This window comes from Macadamia integrifolia, chromosome 3, assembly GCF_013358625.1.
Source record: "Macadamia integrifolia cultivar HAES 741 chromosome 3, SCU_Mint_v3, whole genome shotgun sequence".
In the NCBI taxonomy this organism is placed as follows: Eukaryota; Viridiplantae; Streptophyta; class Magnoliopsida; order Proteales; family Proteaceae; genus Macadamia; species Macadamia integrifolia.
This window is the reverse complement of record NC_056559.1, coordinates 14,763,587-14,782,232: the sequence shown is the minus strand read 5'-3', so window position 1 is coordinate 14,782,232 and position 18,646 is coordinate 14,763,587. Positions and strand designations below refer to the sequence as shown.

At 41.1% G+C, this 18,646-nt stretch overlaps 1 protein-coding gene and 1 long non-coding RNA gene across 3 annotated transcripts in view; one reads left to right on the top strand and one right to left on the bottom strand.

The window, feature by feature from the left end:
• Nucleotides 1–16,290, top strand: part of LOC122074951 (histidine kinase 1) — a 31,425-nt gene extending 15,135 nt beyond the window's left edge. For both annotated transcript variants that reach the window (XM_042639941.1, XM_042639942.1), the window contains 8 exons: nt 674–800; nt 943–1,032; nt 12,308–12,502; nt 12,588–12,657; nt 13,384–13,426; nt 13,947–14,087; nt 14,558–15,706; nt 15,928–16,290. In XM_042639941.1, coding sequence (XP_042495875.1) covers nt 674–800; nt 943–1,032; nt 12,308–12,502; nt 12,588–12,657; nt 13,384–13,426; nt 13,947–14,087; nt 14,558–15,706; nt 15,928–16,143 — 2,031 coding nt within the window. In that variant the 3' untranslated portion in view covers nt 16,144–16,290. The remainder of the gene's footprint in view (nt 1–673; nt 801–942; nt 1,033–12,307; nt 12,503–12,587; nt 12,658–13,383; nt 13,427–13,946; nt 14,088–14,557; nt 15,707–15,927) is intronic.
• On the bottom strand, nt 570–12,651 carry LOC122074952. The gene is made up of 2 exons (XR_006139108.1): nt 12,306–12,651; nt 570–841 (listed from the first exon to the last, which is right to left on the bottom strand). It is a non-coding gene; the product is annotated as an uncharacterized LOC122074952 (long non-coding RNA).
• Nucleotides 16,291–18,646: the final 2,356 nt, after the last annotated feature.

Sequence of the window (18,646 nt, the reverse complement as noted above, 5' to 3'; positions counted from 1 at the left end):
AGATATAAAAAGAGGAACTAAAGCTTTTTTTTTGGGGACATTCTGCTGGTAAAATCATGCTAGTTTAAGACCTTTCCTGCCAGTAAATTAACTGATTTCTTGTTTTAGATTGCACTCCATCACCCAGTTTTCTCTCATATAAGGGAATGCTAGTGCTGTGCATGTAAACCAATGAACAGTAGGGTTTGCACTTCAGATGCATGCGGAATTAGCAATTCCCCTGTGAAAATCACACAAACAAACATGCACAGACAGACAGAGATATGCAGGGGATAGGGGAGCAACAGCAAGTGAGCAAGTGAGCAAGAGAGAGAGATAGAGAGAGATAGAGAGAGAAGAAATCAAGGGAAAAAATGATGCTAGCAGTTGGGTAAGGAACTTCTATAATGGGTTTAGCGACTTCACAGGATCAATTAGAAAGGGAATTAGGGTAATTTCCTAATGACATGAAAGCAGGGTGGATGGGTATCTGATTTGGGAAAATCTTCCTCAGACTACAAAATGAGATATGACTCTGAAAGTGATACTTTCTCCGTTCATCAGATTTTATTTTTTATTATGTCCAATCATTTTAAGAGTTGCAAAATAAACTATTAATCTGGAACTAATTCTCTTATAAATAATTACAATTGCCGTGAAAATAATTTTTTTGTTTTTTCATAAATTATTACAGGTTGAATCAGGAAAACTAGTACTAGAAGAAGCTGAGTTTGACTTGGGGAGAGAACTTGAAGGCCTTGTGGATATGTTCTCTGTCCAGCGCATAAACCACAATGTGGAGACTGTTCTTGATCTGTCTGGTATGCTGTCCTTTTCATCATTTGAAGATCTTCTAAAACAGCTGCACAAAATAAATAGGAAATATTTGTGCCTAAAAATAATATCTCAGATTATTTCTTCCTAAGTTCTTTATTCTAACAAGAAATTTCCTCCTATTTGTAGATGATATGCCAAAAGTTGTTCAGGGAGACTCTGCAAGAGTTGTTCAAATATTTACAAATCTCATTAGCAATTCTATCAAGTTTACATTATGTAAGTGAGACTAAACTGATATCACAAATTCAACAAGTTAAATGGAGCTAGTAGAAGGTAATCACACCCTGTTAGGAGGAAGAAACAACAAAGAATTGAAGCAGTTCACTTCACTATGATTTTTCACACTCACAAATGCTATTCCTGAGTTAAGAGTGGAGGGGTAATTCTTGTAAAATCATTTTTAAAGAATCACGCTACCAAATCCCTTTCTACCTTTCACTCCGACTCTAGCTCCAGCACTGACTTCCACTCTCCCCTCCCCCTCCCCCTCCCCCTCCCCTGAGTCCTCCCTCTGCATCTCCCTCACCCACCCTTTTCCTCTGCTCCCTTCTGCACCCATTCCTCACCCTCTCTCTGTTTTCCCCACTCCCCCTAGCACCCCCTCCCACACCACCTTATGCAACCCTGCCCTACCCCACCCCTATCCCCACCTTTTTCCTACCCTTTGTCGGAAGCCCTGTTGCCTCCTTGGGTCTCCCATCTCCGCTCCCCCTGCCATGGTCATTCCATGTAGGCAGGACTCATCACGCCTGTGATTAGAGTCAATTATTACCCATCAAGGAGATACATAAACTACAATCAGCAGGCGGGAGAAAGTGGATCATAGGACTCAAACACAGGAATGATGACACAAGAATAGGACCACAGGATGATAGGTAGCCATCGTATTCACTTTCTCTCCTCTCACTCGCTCAGTAGGTCTCACTCTATCTCATAGCTAAATGTATGATAGCAATAGAATGTGATGTAACGATCAGTTTGTAATCATCCATTCATGTCTACAGAGATACTGTAACCTCTATCTGTACGAGAGACATCTGGTTGGTCTTCAAAGTTTGATTGCGTCAAAACCTGGGCAGCCATAGTCTTAATTTCTTAGTGTAGATCACAGAAAATTAAAAGGGGTCAAACCCAGTCAACTGATGGGTCAACGAGGAAGAATCCAATAACTGAAAATCATGATCCTCATCATCCCTGTTACAGCATCTGCATTACCAGGATAAAAGTGAGGGTGGGGGGGACTGGAGAGCGAGAGTGGGAGCAGGAGTCGGAGGAGGAGTGGAAGGGAAGAGGGAGAGGAGAGTGGGGAGGAAGATACAGAGGGAGGAGGAGGGGAGAGAGGAAACCAGAGCGGAGCCAGAGAGGAAGGTAGAAAAGGATTTATCCTTTAAAAGTGATTTTACAATATTACCCCACTCATTCCATCTCCAAAAGCATTTGTGAAGGCAAAACTGTCATATTGAAGTGAACTGCTTCACTAGGCATAGTGACGCATAAGATTACACTATATGCAAATATAAACAATTTCTCTATTCTTCACTCAAAAATGAAGGTTAAGACAGGAGTTTTGTGGAAAGAACCCCTTATCAGATTTGAACCGATGACTTGCGCCTTACAATGGTGTAACTCAGCTGAGTTAAGAGGGCCCTTTGATTAAATTCCTGAATATCAGCCAATAACCACTATGATTCTAGTGCGTCTTCCTATCTATATAGAATATATGTACATATATTTGCGCATAGCGACAACTTCAGGAAGAAAAAGAGTGACTTGGAAGTCTAGGGTAAGGTGAAATGGTTAATAAAATTTTATTTGCACAAAGTGGTCACTGATTCTGTGGGAGAGACAGCCTAAAATTGTTCAAGAACGGAATGCCTTATGATTTCCCAAAATTTCAATACTACTGTTGGACCGATTGCCTTTTCGATTATAACATACTTCACTTTCTCCTCCCTATGAAAGGTATGCGCAGTGGCAGTCAGCACTCTGTCTCCAGGGTATGTTGGAGAAGCCTTCACAGCATAGATGTTGTGACTAGGAAGTCTGAGATATATCATTTTTTCCTCCCAAAGAAACTCTAGTAAGCTTGGTGGCTGCCAGCACACCATCTCCTGAGTATGTTGGAGAAAGCTAACATAACGTAGATATTGTGACTCAGAAGTCAGAAGTCTCAGAAATTTTAATTGCATCTCCACAGTCCACACCCAAAAGTTTGAGTATTGTCACTTGCTCCTCTTTGTGACTAGAATAAATACGATTTACCAACTTCCATATTGGAGAGTGAAAATCCTATGTGCAGGTTGCTTGGGCTTCTCCTCAGGTTCATAAAGGTAATAAACCTAATCCTTGCACACATTTGATTTGTCATGCATCTATAACAGTGTCTGCAAATGAAACCTAGTTACTTACGATGTTTGTCCATGAACCAAAGCTCACTTCCCTTTTGAACCTCTAAATAACAAAGGTGATGGAACCATAATCTTATCACTGTTGAAGGAGTCTCCTCGTTCACTCATACCAATACCAAAGTTGATCGAACAACTTAGCCATATTTCCATCTGTCCACGTGTAACATGTTTTTCCCAACAATATAAAATCAAATTACATTTTAACTTGAGCATTATGTCAATTGGGCATTTTTTAGATGCCCTGAAGCCACTCCTGCAAGCCTACTACATAACAATGATGTGAAGGAGACCCAAACATTAGTCACAAATCAATTAGAGTAGAAAAATGCATGCTACAGAAGCAAAAGTCTTTCAGTTCTTTTATGTTCATTAGTGGATAAATTTTGTTTTCACCTTATATTCTCGAATAGTCTCTCAGAAGTCCATATCAAGTTCTACTTTGGGTATTTAATTTGTAAGCTAAGTGTGCTTGAAAAATGCACACAGAATGATGCAGGCGGGGGATGCAAATTTGATCAATTGGGCTTGATTAAGTCTAAACTGAAAGCCTAACAGGTTGTATGGAACATCGACTAACTATTTGGGATTATTGTTGTAACAGACGATCAATAAGACCAAGTATTGGGGGGGGAGATATGACTATGAGTCCTATAGAGAATAGGTGTTAGTCTATGTTATGGCTAAAAGAACAACCCGGTGTCTGCCGAGCGGCCCTGAAATGCGGGGGCAGCTGAACAGTCCAGCAAGACCGACCATAATCCACCTAACCTGAGTAGGCACCCAAGACAGGAGCCAACCGACCAACGGCATTAAGAAAACTCCAGGAGTTGAACAGCTAGGTCAGTACCAAGGGAAGCTCCACGTGAAAGGGGTTCAATGCAACTACACGATACCCCAAGAGTTCAGTCCATCGGGTAACAGACTATTTGCCACTCGGTACGTGCAACCAGGCAGCCACGTCACCTACCATCCACCGATCAGCCCAAGAACTCGACAACACCATCCCCAAAAGGGGAGTTGATTGAGCCTAGCCCGCGGAGTGAATCCAAGTAGGACACCCATTGAAATATCGAATCTTCCCTCAGAGGAAGGGAATCTCGCCATATTCTCCGAGATATGGCCAATGAGGGAAACTCACATAACGGAAACGATCTCCACGTTCACTTTCCTACTACAACTCTACCTACAATGGACAACTACCAAACCTGGACTCTCCACGGGCAACCGTCATCTCCAATTATAAAAACCCAGATAAACCCCTTTCCAAAGGACCGATCTTTTTCCATTCTTACTTAAACTATCTGTTTGCACGGGAGTCTGACTTAGACATCGGAGAGTCCCCCGCTAGATCAGCCCGGAGCTCACTCTCTTGTGTTTATCCCTCTTTGCAGGACTCAAAGGAAGCCTAGGGAGATTTCCAACCGCAAAAGTCTAATTTTCTATTTTGGGGTTCCAACTAGTTTCTAGAATTTTTATTGCTAGGGAAAGGGATCAGCGGAGTTAGGAAAGTTTCTACTCTTTTCAGAGGTTGAGCCTATATATGTTCCCCTGTTGAAACAATTCTACGGTGTGTGTGAATGATTAATGTGTTGAATGGGGTAATGATTTATGTCTAATATGACACCAGCCCTCTTTATATATAACAACAGAGATAAGGTTCTAGAGAATTACAAAGACCATTAAACCCCTTAGGGTCCATTTGGTAACTAACACTTTCCCTAAAACCCATAAACCCATTATTACAACACTCCCCCTCAAGTTGGTGCATAGATATCACATATGCCAAACTTGCAGATAATAGGATGAAACATCTTACTACTAAGACCTTTAGCAAATACATCAGCCAGTTGTTCATTACTGGGAACAAAAGGCACAGTGATAAGGCCCATATCCAGCTTCTCTTTGATGAAGTGTCGATCGATCTCCACATGCTTGGTTCGATCATGCTAGACAGGGTTGTGAGCAATGCTAATGGCATATTTGTTATCACAAAAGAGCTTCATAGGAAGAGTAGTAGGAACAACCAAATCAGTAAGAAGACCATGAAGCCATTGGAGCTCACAAATGCCATGTGCCATAGCACAGAACTCTGGTTCAGCACTTGAACGGGCAACCATAGCTTGCTTCTTGTTATGCCATTTAACAAGGTTACCACCAACAAATGTGCAATAACCAGTAGTAGACCTGCGGTCATTAGGGGAACCTGCCCAATCCGCATCTGTGAAGGCCTCCACCCTAAGATGATCATGAGGAGAAAAAAGGATGCCACGTCCTAGGGAAGATTTCAAGTACCGGAGAATACGCAGCACAGCTTCCATGTGAGTCGAGTAGGGATCATGCATGTACTGACTAACCAGGCTGACGGAAAATGCTATGTCAGGGCGTGTATGAGAGAGATAGATCAACCGCCCCACTAATCTCTGATATCTCCCCTTATCTGCCGGATCACCTTCCTTGCTACTCAGGTGACTATTAGCTTCAATAGGAATGTCTGCCGGCTTACACCCCAACATGCCTGTCTTAGAGAGAAGATCAAGCATATACTTCCGCCGAGACAAATAGATCCCACGAGAAGACCTGGCAACTTCAATGCTGAGGAAGTAACGAAGTTATCCTAGGTCTTTGATCTCGAATTCCTCACTCAAGTATCTCTTGAGGCGAGAGATTTCTGCCAAATCATCATCGGTAACAACAATATTACATACATAGACTATTAGGATAGCAATCTTTCAACTATATCTCTTGATGAACAGAGTGTGGTCGGTATTGCTTTGAGAGTAACCTGTAGCAACCATAGCCTTATGAAAATGTCCGAACCAAGCATGAGGGGATTGCTTCAGCCCATACAAAGCACACTTCAGCTTGCATACCTTCCCTTGGGTTTTGGAGCAAGTGAACCCAGAAGGAATGTCCATATACACTTCCTCAAGTTCCCCATGAAGGAAGGCATTCTTCACAATAACTGTTGGAGATCCCCAATCTAAGTTGGTGGCACAAGCCAAGATAATACGAATTGTGTTCATCTTAGCAACTGGAGCAAAAGTCTCCTGGTAGTTAATCCCATAAGTCATGTGAAGCCTTTAGCAACAAGTCTGGCCTTGTACCGATCCATTGCACCATCAGCCTTCTGTTTTATTGTGAAGACCCATTTGCACCCAACTGTCTTCTTTTGTAAGGGAAGACACACCAGATCCCATGTGTCATTCTTCTTTAAAGCATGCATCTCTTCAACCATAGCTACCTGTCATTATGAGTTTGCATTCGCTTCCTGCCAGGTATAAGGAATGGACACAGAGGAAAGAGAAGATACAAAACTATAGTAGGAAGGAGAGAGTGAGTCATAAGAAACAGTTTTAACAATAGGATGTAAAGTACAAGACCTAATGCCTTTACAAACAGCAATAGGCAACTCAAGAGACTGATCAACAGAAGGAGAAGGAGAATTCCCAGGGTCCAAGGGGACAAGATCTGGCTCGAGAGGAGATGAATGGCATGGTAGGGTAGATGTTGGATGTGTAGTGGTCTAAGTCTACTCTCTGCGACTCTACACACTTATCTCTGGCCGAGGCGCAGTAGGAAAAGTAGGAGTGTCACTCTCCCCCTGAAACGAGATACTAGCAGGGATAGAAATTTCAAGAGATGACGGCACATTTTCCACAATGGAAGGAGACTCCCCCTAAAGAGGTGTCGCAGTGCAGTATGATGCAGATTCGTGAAAGACAACATCTATAGTCACAAACCAACGCTGAGTAGAAGGATGAAAACACCGACAGCCTTTCTGAGTAGGAGCATACCCCAGAAAAATGCATCGGAGACCACGAGGATCAAACTTTCCATAAGGATGATGATCGCAAGCATAGCAAACAGTACCGAATATCTTAGGAGGAACAGGAAAAGCAATGGAACCTTAGAGAAAATCCAGAGGGGAGTGGAAGGCATAGACCAGAGAAGGCATTCGGTTGATAAGAAAGGTAGCAGTGAGAATTGCATCGCTCCAGTACTGGGGAGGACATGCATCTCAAACATAAGAGAGCGTGCTACCTCACAAAGGTGGTGATTCTTCCACTCAGCAACCCCATTCTGAGCCGGAGTATCTCCACACAACTAGTCTGATGAATCATCCCATGATCGGAAAGGTAAGCTTGAAAGGACCCTTCAAAGTATTCCCGGCCATTGTCATTTCGAAGGATCTTAATGGTAGCACCGAACTGAGTCTAAACCATGCGGCGAAACTGCTGAAAGCAATAGCAGGTCTCGCCCTTGGTTTGCATCATATAAACCCAAGTAGTCCGAGAATGAAAATCAATAAAACAAACAAATCACCGATATCCATTCACAGACACATAGCAGGATGGACCCCAAATATCAGAATGTATCAATGAAAAAGGAATGACACTTTTATTTCTAGAAAGAGAACAAGTGATTCGAGTTTGTTTGGCCAAAACACATGCAACAACAACAATAACAACAAAAAACATAACCTTATCCCAACTGAATGGGGTCGGCTACATGGATTCAATGTGGTAAAATAATAGAAAGTAAAGAAGAATAGAAGATGAGTTAAAAGGAGAGAATATGGGGGTAAGTTTAGGGGGTATCGTAGAATATAGATACGCATCATGGAAAAACATCCCTTATAGGGGGTCAGCAACTCGTGTTCATATCCTCCACAGAACTCTATCCGAAGTCATACTAGGGTCTAGTCCTAAAATTTGCATTTCTTTTCGGACCACCTAGTTAATAGTCATCTTAGGCTTGCCCTTACTTTTTCTAGTGCCTTCCCAATAAATCTGGTCACTCTTCCGTACTGGGGCCTCCATAGGTCTCCGTTGGACATGGCCATACCACCTCAATCAACTCTCGCAAAGTTTGTCATGGATCGGTGCAACCCTCACTTCAAATCTAATATTCGCATTCCTTACCCTATCTATCCTGGTCTTCCCGCACATACCTCTCAACATTCTTATTTCCGCTACACTCAGTTTGTTCACATTACTTTTCTTGGTTGCCCAACATTCTGCTCCATACATCATAGTCAGTCGTATAACTGTCCTGTAGAATTTTCCCTTGAGTTTAATAGGTATTCTTTTGTCATATAATACTCCCGACGCTCCTCTCCACTTCATCCACCCCACTTTAATCTTATGAGCAATATCATCCTCTATATCTCCCTCTTTGTCAATGATAGCCCCTAAATATTTAAAACAGTCCCTCCGAGGTATTTCTTGTTCCCCAAGCTTCACCACTTCCTCCTCTCCTCTAAATTGGCTGAAGGGGCACATCATATATTTTGTCTTCGTTCTTCTTAACCTAAAACCTCTTGATTCCAAGTTTGATCTCCATAGCTCCAGTTTAGTATTAATCTCATCCACCGTTTCATCTATCAGCACGATATCATCTGCAAATAGCATACACCACGGGACTGAGTCTTGGATGTGCCTGGTTAGGTCATCCATAATGAGTGCAAACAGATAGGGGCTTAGAGCAGATCCTTGATGTAACCCAATTTTGGTCAAAACACATGCCACAGAAAAAAACTTACTCAAATTACAATTTTTAAAGGAAAAACTCTAGCTAAAGTTCCCAAAGGGGGATATCCCAACCGACGATGACATTGCAGTAACTCGGAGATGGGAGGTGACGTAAAAGATGTTTTAAGAGCTTGACCAGAGACCAATGCAGAGTCATCATCAAGCAAATACAGACCACTACGTACCCTACCAAAGCCAATCGTTGCCCCTGTCACCAGATCCTGAAAAACACACTAAGATAGGAAAAAGGTGACTTTGCAATTAAGACTAGAAGTAAGACTACTAATAGACAAAAGGTTAGTGGGAAAAGAAGGAACATGCAATACAGTAGAAAGGGATAAAGAGGGGGTACAACCAACAGAGCCCTTCGCCAGAATAGTGGAATAAGTCTCATTAGCCAGTTTGACCTTACCATTACCAGGACAAATAGTGAACTGCGAAAAAAGGGACAAGAAGCCTGTCATATGATCAGAAGCCCCATAGTCTATAATCCAAGGGGTATAAGGGACAGACATAGTATGGCCACAAAAGGAGATACCCGACCCAAAATTGGTGGAATGAGTTGAGCTCACAGTGGCAGGTACAGGAGAATCTGGATGTGTCAAGAGGCACCAGAGGGCAGTAAGCTCGTCAAATGATAGCGAGGCTACTGAGGAGCTAAGAGCAGAGTCAGAGCCAAGGCTCTCAGTATAGTTGGCCTGCCAGAAGTACCAGCACGACCCTTCCCTCGTCCTTTTCCAGATGTATCAGCAGGATGACTATGAAGCTTCCAGCAGTGCTCCTTGGTGTAACGCTCCTTCCCACAGTAATAGCACTTCATTGGAGTCCTAGTAGAGGAGCCACCAAACGATGGGACTGCACTAAGGGACTGAGTGCCAGAAACAAGTGCAGATCTCTCAATGGGAGTGGCAGCTTGCTGTGGAAGCATAGTGGTACGTCGACTGTCCTGAAGTTGGATCATAGCATAGGCTTAATCCAAGGTAGGAAAGAGGTCACGACTCAAAACCTGGGACCGTAACTAACTCCACATTCAGACCTGCCAGAAAGTCATAGACCCTGATTTTGTCCTCTCGCTTCTGAAACTTGGTGACATCTTCAGCGGTGGAAGGAGTATACTCCTCATAGAAATCCAACTCAGTCCATAGTGACCGCAACTCATAGTAGTATTGTGACAGAGTGAGCCCTCTCTGCCTCAAATCACGAACCTTCTGGTGAAGCTCAAAGACCTGAGCATCATTCCCTGCCTGGGAATAGATATCCTAGACAGACTTCTAGATCTTCGCAGTAGAGTCAAGGAGGAGATAGCCACGGAAAAGCTGTGGCAACATGGAGTTGACAAAGAAGGCCATAACCACAGAGTTGGCACACTCCCACTTGTCAATCTCAGTATCAGTGGTCCGAAGCTTCGTGGTTCTAGTGAGGTACCCATAATAACCACGAGTCTTGATGGAGATGCAGACCGAGCGTGACCACATAAGGTAGTTTGTGCCATCAAGCTTGATAGCACAAGGAGGAAAGGTAGGAAGAGCCGTGGTGTCTCCGCCAATAGAAGCAGATGAGATGTTAGCCATGGTTACTACTCAAGGGGGCTGTGCAAATAGAAGAGACACTAGCCGGAGATAGAGAAAACACCAAAATAACCAGAAAAAGCTAGAAAACCCAAAAATCGATAAAGGATAAAACCCTGAGAAAAAGATTTTGGGGATAGCTCTAGAACAAAGACCTCAAACAAAAAAGTGATCGGTACATACCACCACAAGGATAATAGGCACCAATCACAACAAACATCAAGAAGATCGGAGCATCAAGCGGGGAAAAAGCATCCTGGCAACGAAAAAATGTTATCAGGGAGAAAACCCTGAAAAAGTGATGGGGATAGCTCTAGAACAGAGACTTCAAACCAAAAAATGGTCGGTACATACCACCACAAGGATAAGAGGCACCAATCGCAACAATCGCAACAAAAATCAAGACGAACGGAGCATTGAGCGGGAAAAAAGCATCCCGGCAATAAAAAAACATTCTCAGGGAGAAAACCCTGAAAAAGTGATGAAAAAATGGTTCTAGGTCTCTCAGATCATTGTAAGAGTCTAAGAGCCCAGGGGAAGAATGGGTGGAGGCTAGAAACCCTCTTGGTGGTTTAAGAAGCTCCCACCACGAGAGAGATGGAGGGAGGCGCAGATGAAGGAGGTGCTAGGAGAGAGAGAGAGAAATAAGAAAGAGGCAAAGAGATGGAGAAGAGGGAGAACCCTTAGGGTTTCAGATCCTAAGGCTCTAAGACTATGTTGAATGGGGTAATGACTTGTGTCTAATATGACATCAGCCCTCTTTATTTATAACAATGGAGAGAAGGTTCTAGAGAATTACAAAGACCATTAAACCCCTTAGGGTCCGTTTGGTAACTGACACTTCCCCAAAAACCCATAAAACCCATTATTACAATATAATGAAATGTCAATGGTATTCACTATAGTGAATAATGGCTCTTCTCCAGTGGGTTTGATGGGCAAAAGTTCAAAAGGTTGATGGGAAACCATCAGTTCTGTTCAGGGAGAACTTCTTATAATTTTCTCCTTTCAGTCTTAAGTTATTTTGCTGCTATATTCTGTACTGATGGTAGTTGTTGGTTTGAAAAGAAATTGCTGGAACTCCCTCGCTTCAACTCAGATCAGCCTAAGATACTAGATCCACAAGACTCTGTTTCGGATAATTGAATTGTTTTGCTACTGGTTCTTTCAAGCTGCTACTACAGGCAGTGAGGATCATATCCCCAGTATCCTCAGAGTTTCTGCTGGGTTAGAAATATTATTGAGTGAGTTGGATCAATCACAATGAGGCCAAGTTAAAAACTCTGCAACTTTACATCTTCTGGTAAACTTGAGTCTATATACCTTCTAATATTACAAATAGCGTCCTCCAGTTCAAGAGTATTTCGGAAAATCCCTCCTCTCTCCGCAATTAATTATCTGTTCATCCCAGTTCCCACAGTCTACTTTATCTTTTGAGAAAGGTATAGAAGTGTTCTAGAAATTTCAGAATCGCTATTGATTTGTTTGATTGAGAATTTTATTAGTTTGGGTGGGAACATAGAGACCTAATTAGGGTTTTGGAACTCTAGGTTGAACCACAGAACTTCTAAACGAAAAATAGAAGTTGAAAGATACAGAAAAAAAGGGGACACCACAGGTCAAACACAAGTTTAACAGTAAAGCTTTGCAACATCCATAAACAGGAAGATATAAATGTTGTCTTAGAACATATCCAAGTAGAGAAGTTTCATAAGAATAACTACAGAACAACTCAGTGGCTCACTTTCTAAGAAAAATACTAATGGCATATGCTTGTTGAACAGTACAAATTTTCCCAAACAGAAAAAATAAGAAGCTAAGAATGTGAAGACTGTAAATATGCAAGTATTATGCCAAGGAAGAATATACAGAATATGGAAATAACATATGAGTGAGAATAAATAGAGATCCCCAGCAGTAAAAGTAAAACCCACTTTCTTAGATGTGTAAGCTTGCTGAGTTTATGGTTTTAAATGGCTTACAGCGGGCCACATAATACTGCGAGGATGGTGTGAGAGACCCAATACATTTAGTGACACAATGAAGTTGCCCCTTGATCAGAAGGAATCGTCTTCTGCGGTCAAAACAAAGTTGAAGCAACACGGAAACCATGAGATGAGAACCTCCAAGAAAGATGACAGAATTGTTCTTTGGTTTGAAGTTGATGATACTGGCTGTGGTATGATGATTAATTTTTCCAAGCACCTAGACAATTTTACATTCATTTCGCATAATGCTTCATAAGAAATTGTCTTCTTCTGTAGGAATTGATCCGAGCAAATGGGAGTCTGTGTTTGAAAGCTTTGAGCAAGCTGATCCTTCAACAACCCGAACGTAAGAAATTCAAATAAGTTTTGATGACCCTCACTGGCATATTATTTTGCACAGAAAAATGAATTCATGATTCCAAGTCAAGACAGTACACATGTTCACTATCATTTCATCTAAAAGCTCAAACTGTTCGGGAAGGGCACTGTTAATTTATACATCAACACTCCCCCACACGTGCAAGCCAAGATCCCATGGTCCTTGCATCTTTGCACGGCACCAAGGGAGAAGAAGTATCGGCCCTAACCAGATTTTTGCACTTCCCATGAATTGAACACTTGACCTCCCTGCTCTGATACCATGTTCACTAACTTTTCACCAAAAAGCTCAAACTGTTAGGGAAGGGCAACATCAATGTATACATCAACAAAACAAGCATGACAGATCTTGACCATCAATTGACGGACAAGCTCCTGGATTGGATATTGCCATCAGATAAGCCTAGTAGTTTGACCAGCTCCATACTATGGTGGGAACTTCTTGTTGACAACTTTTGGGCCATGTGCAATGTCATATAGACAGTGGCTTACTGATATGGTCCAATTCAATAAACATGCATTCAATTCATTACATGATCCGTATCTTATTGGATTGCCATAATTAGCTTCAGGATTTTTTCTATCCATAGCTTCCCATGGCATATGCATGTATAAATTGTGAAAGTTTCCACATGATTGTCCTAAAATATTCTTTAGGAAAAATTTCTATTCTGAAACATTTTGCTGTTTTCAGGTACGGTGGGACTGGTCTTGGCCTTTGCATTGTACGCACCTTGGTGAGTTTAATGTTTCCAGTACTAAAAATCTCTAAGACAAGCACTCAGCTGCTGGGGAAAAAACCCAAATGAATTGAAATAGAGCTTCCTAGATAGCGTTCATTGATTTGTTACATATACTTGTGTTGGCATTCAGGATCCATTATCCAGGGTGTCACTCCTGGGAATTTTTTCACGCATAAAGTTAGCTGGATCCGATTGTCATGATAAGCCAATCCAAACAGGGTTTAAGCCATAATTCATACTTCTAAAGCTTTGCCAACAAACACATAGAAATTTATTAACAAGTCCAAACTTCAAAGACTCATGATGATATATTTCTAGAACTGAATTATTTTTCAGCTAATTTGATCTGAGACTGATAATCAAACTAATAGTATATTAACAAACTTTCAGCTAATCAGCAAAAAAAAGGCATTATTCATCTCAGTCACCTTTATCTGTTTCACTGATATGTGCTCCTCTTTCACTCATTCTCAATCTGCTGCTCCTTTCTTATGATAAGATTGGTCCTTCTTAGGTTAACAAGATGGGTGGAGAAATCAAAGTTGTAAAGAAGGATAACCCAGGGACCCTGATGCAGCTATACTTGGTCCTCAGTACACCTTTGGGTGGCACAAGACAGCAGTGTCCAATCGACTTCTCCAAGCATGGCTTAATGGTGAACAAAATACTCTTAACCTTATAGATTCCAAGCATTCCTCACTTGCCACATTAGGTACTCTGAGTTGTTTATAGGAATGCCAATTCTTTTATCTTTGGTGACATGCCCTCGTAAATGTAGAGTCCAGACTGTTTTAGTAATGACTGCATATTTGCCTCTTTTTTTTTTTTTTTGGCAATAAATTTTGGGAATACGAAGCCTTTTTAGGCCAAGATTGCATATATAAGCATTCCAAACCCTAAAACATGCATGAAACTCTGTCCTTGTATCTTATGTGTGTTTAAATTGATTTTTTTTTTTTCCTTCGAGGAGGAAAGGCTTATCATCAGTCTGTCCAATATTTTCACAAGGACATGTCTATAGAAACACATAGCTAGTTCTGGCCAAATTCAGGTTCACTTGTCTGCCATGTTGTCAAGTTTCTGACATCTTGAAGAATAACCAAAATATATAAAATGTGAATGCAGGTCTTGCTCGCACTTAGTAGCAATACGGGTAGAGTGATCATGTCCCAGTGGTTAAGAAAAAAACGAGTGCCCACATGGGAAGCATCTGAATGGAATGAACTAACACAAATTATTCAGGAGGTCTTTCAAGCCAGCAGCACAACCCCTCGGAATGGCTTTATGACACAGTGTTCAACAAGTGAAACATTGAGATATGAAGAGTTAAACACACATCATGTGAGGACTTCAAGTATTATCATAGTAGTTGATGTTGGGCTTCTTGACCTAAGCACAGAGATATGGAAAGAGCAGATTAAGTTCTTTGACAAATATCATGGAAAAGCAAAGTTTGCATGGGTACTAAACCATGACACCTCCTCCAATGCTGTTAAAATGGAGCTACAAAGGAAAGGGCATTTGATGATAGTAAATAAACCATTATATAAAGCAAAAATGGTGCAGATTTTGGAAGCTGTCATAAAAGAAAGGGATTTTGAATTGCAACAGGAAAGCCCAAATGCTTCAAGAGCTCCACAAGCTGATTTGCATGAATGCCTTGAAATTGATCCCATTCACTTTGATGCTGCCAGCTCAGATGATTCGGACACATTTGAAACTGGAAGTTTCAACTCAAGAAGAGGAGTACTTCAAATTGAAGAAACACCAGGAGAGGAAATTATAACCCAAGATCACAAGACTGAAAACAACAGACTATCAGAGTTCAGTCAGAACTACTCAAAAAATAAAAATATTGAATATCCACGTCAAATGCAGACTTATCGTGATATTGAAGACTCAACATGTACATCAACGTACAACAGAAAGGAATCAGTGTTACCAGAAAAAGAAGTTGAAAATTCAAGATGGAGTGAACATAATCATCGAGATTCAACATGGGCCATTGATGGGCAGAAATTCTTAAAAGGCTTGTGCATATTGCTTGCAGAAGACACCCCAGTACTACAGAGAGTAGCAACAATAATGCTGCAAAAAATGGGTGCCTCTGTTGTGGCTGTAGGAGATGGACAGCAGGCTGTGGATACTCTGAAATGCATGCTTGATGCAGAGAAGTATAGAAGCAGTGAATCTCCCTTCTGGGATGGCAATACCAGATTGCAAACACAGCTCCAGGACTGCCCACCATTTGATCTGATTCTCATGGACTGTCAAGTAAGCAAGTAGAAGACACTACCCAATCCCACATTATTATATGCTCCTAACAATATCTAGCTACACCTCATAGTTTTACTAATAAAAACCTCAAAAAAATATTCAACCGATTCTGACATATAGTAATTCAATAGTTTCAAAGAAATTTCTTTCACTAACATTAGCAAGTTGGACTATGAAATGGAGCTTCTAAACCTCCACTATTTTTATGATAACTGCAGATGCCAAAGATGGATGGCTATGAAGCAACAAAAGCTATAAGGAGCTATGAGGCAGGGACTGGTTCGCACATTCCCATTGTTGCACTGACAGCCCATGCTATGTCATCAGACGAAGCCAAATGCTTGGAGGTCGGTATGGATGCTTATCTTACAAAGCCAATAGACTGCAAGCTAATGATTTCCACTATCCTATCGCTAACAAAAAGGATGGCCTAATATTTTTGTGCAAATAAGCGCAACTGCATGACTTCCACATTTTTGCCAGCTAACAAATTCACCAGCTAAATGTAATGTTGGATAAGAGCACAAGAATGTTTATCCTGTACATGCAATATTAAAACTGCATTGTGTTTTCTTACTCTATATTGCTCTATGTGCTTTTTACAATACCTCTTTTCTAAGGGATTTCAATTTACCACCACCCTTGAGCTTGTCTGGTTGGTTTTTTGGAATAACAGCTTAACCAGGTTCCTATTAGTGACCAAGTATGAATGAAATAATATTAAAACATGGATAACATAGTCTTTTATACTCCATACCTACGCATACAAATGTGATATATGCATGCACAAGTGCACCTATACATAGAATCTGTGCATATGCATGCATCTCTCACTACGTTTGTGCCTGAAACTATCTAAGGGACAATTCGATAATAAAGGTCAAGAAGAGAAGAGAGAGAGGAGGGAAGAAGAAGGAGAGGCAGATGATGAGAGGAAGAAGAAGCTGTGATAAAAGAGTTGGGGAGAGTAGATCGATACCTCTCCCCTAAATTCACTAACATTAGGTAAAAAGAGAAATTACGTAAATGCCACTTTATTAACATAACATACACAAATGTGCTTATTCTATTTAGTATTCTACCCTCACAATATGAACTTCTAACACTACCTCTCAAGCTGAAGAATAAATGTCATACATGCCCAGATTGGTCAAGAGGGTATATGGAATTGCAGTGAGTTGATTCCTTTGGTGAACGCATCAGCAAGTTGATTCCATGTCTTTACAACGGTAGTGCAAATGTAACCAAAGTCAATTTTTTCCTTGATGAAGTGCCGATCAACTTCAACCTATTTTGTACAATCATGTTGAATAGGATTATGGGCTATGCTAATGGCAGCCTTGTTGTCATAGTACAACTGCATGGAGCCCTCAGTCTCAAACCCCAATTCTTGAACAAGTCTCTTCAACCATAGAAGCTCACATAGTGTATGTGCCATGGCTGCCTCTTTACTTGATTCGGCCACCACAGATTACTTTTTTACCTCTCCATGTACAAGGTTTCCACCTACAAATGTGCAATATCCTGATGTGGACCTTCTATCAGCAACAAAGCTTACCCAATCAGCATCAAAGTACCCCTTAATTTTTAGGTGGTCATGTCTAGTGAACAATAGTCATTTTCCTGTACTGGATTTCAAGTACTTGAGAATGCGATACAAAGCATTAAATGCCCACTCTTAGGCACTGCATGAACTGACTCAATATCCCAACAGCATAAGCAATATCCAGACAAGTAAGGGAGAGATAGATCAACTCCCCACCAGTCTTTAATACTTCCTACATCAATTAGAGAGGGTGTTCACCATCGCCACCTAGTTTATGATTTTGATCAATTGGTGAGACGAAGGTTTTACAATTCAACATCCCGGTCTCTTTTAAAAGTCCAACACAAGCTTTCGCTCGCAGATATTTATTCCTTTTTTTTTTTTTTTCACTTCAATTCCCAAAAAGTATTTCAAGGGACCAAGGTCTTTAATCTCAAACTATTGTGCTAAGTAGAATCTGAGTCACTTTATTTCCTCTTGGTCATTCCCAGTTACTACAATATCATCTGCATAGAGGTTGTGAAATTACTAGTTTACCACTACCTTGACGAGTTAACAATGTGTGATAAACCTGACTCTGGGTATATCCATTCTTCACAGCCTGGTTAAACCTCTTAACCCAAGCCTTTAGACATTGTTTAAGACCATAGAGAGATTTCTTAAGGCGAGACACTACCTTCAATTGGAGGAAACTTGAGGTCTGGGGAAACTTGCATATACACTTCCTCTACCAAGCCCCTGTGGAGAAACGCATTCTTCACATCAAATTGATATAGTGGACAAACCCGATTGGCAACCATTGATAAAAGGAATCTCATCTGGTTATGCTTAGCCACTGGATCAAGTGTTTTATAATAGTCAATTCCATACACTTGACTATATCCCTTAGCTACCAACCTAGCCTTATATCTTTCAATGGTGCCATCTGATCAATCTTTGATTGAGTAGACCCATTTGCAGCCTACAGGTACTCTTTCTTTTGGAAGGTCAACAAGATCTTAGGTATAATCCTTCTCAAGAGCCCTCATGATGTAGATGAGTCACTTGGGCTTATTTTATTGCAAAATAGCCTTGGGTTGTGTTATATATGTGTTGGGCCTTTGATCCCATGAGTTTTCTTTGAAATGGGCCACTTTAATGGGCCTAAAATATGGGTAGAAGGTAGAAAAACGGGATTTAATACATTAGTTTAGTTAGTTGCTATTTAATTCAATAAAGGCCCATTAGGCCATTGGTCGGTTGTAAAGTCCTATATGGACTATTAGTTAGTTAGTTCTACTCCATGTTGGAGTCATAAAGTCAAGTCCTAGTCCTATTTTGAATTCCTAGTTGTAGTAGGAGTGTCTAGTCCTATTGGGAAACTAGCTCCTAGTTGTAGTAGGAGTGTCTAG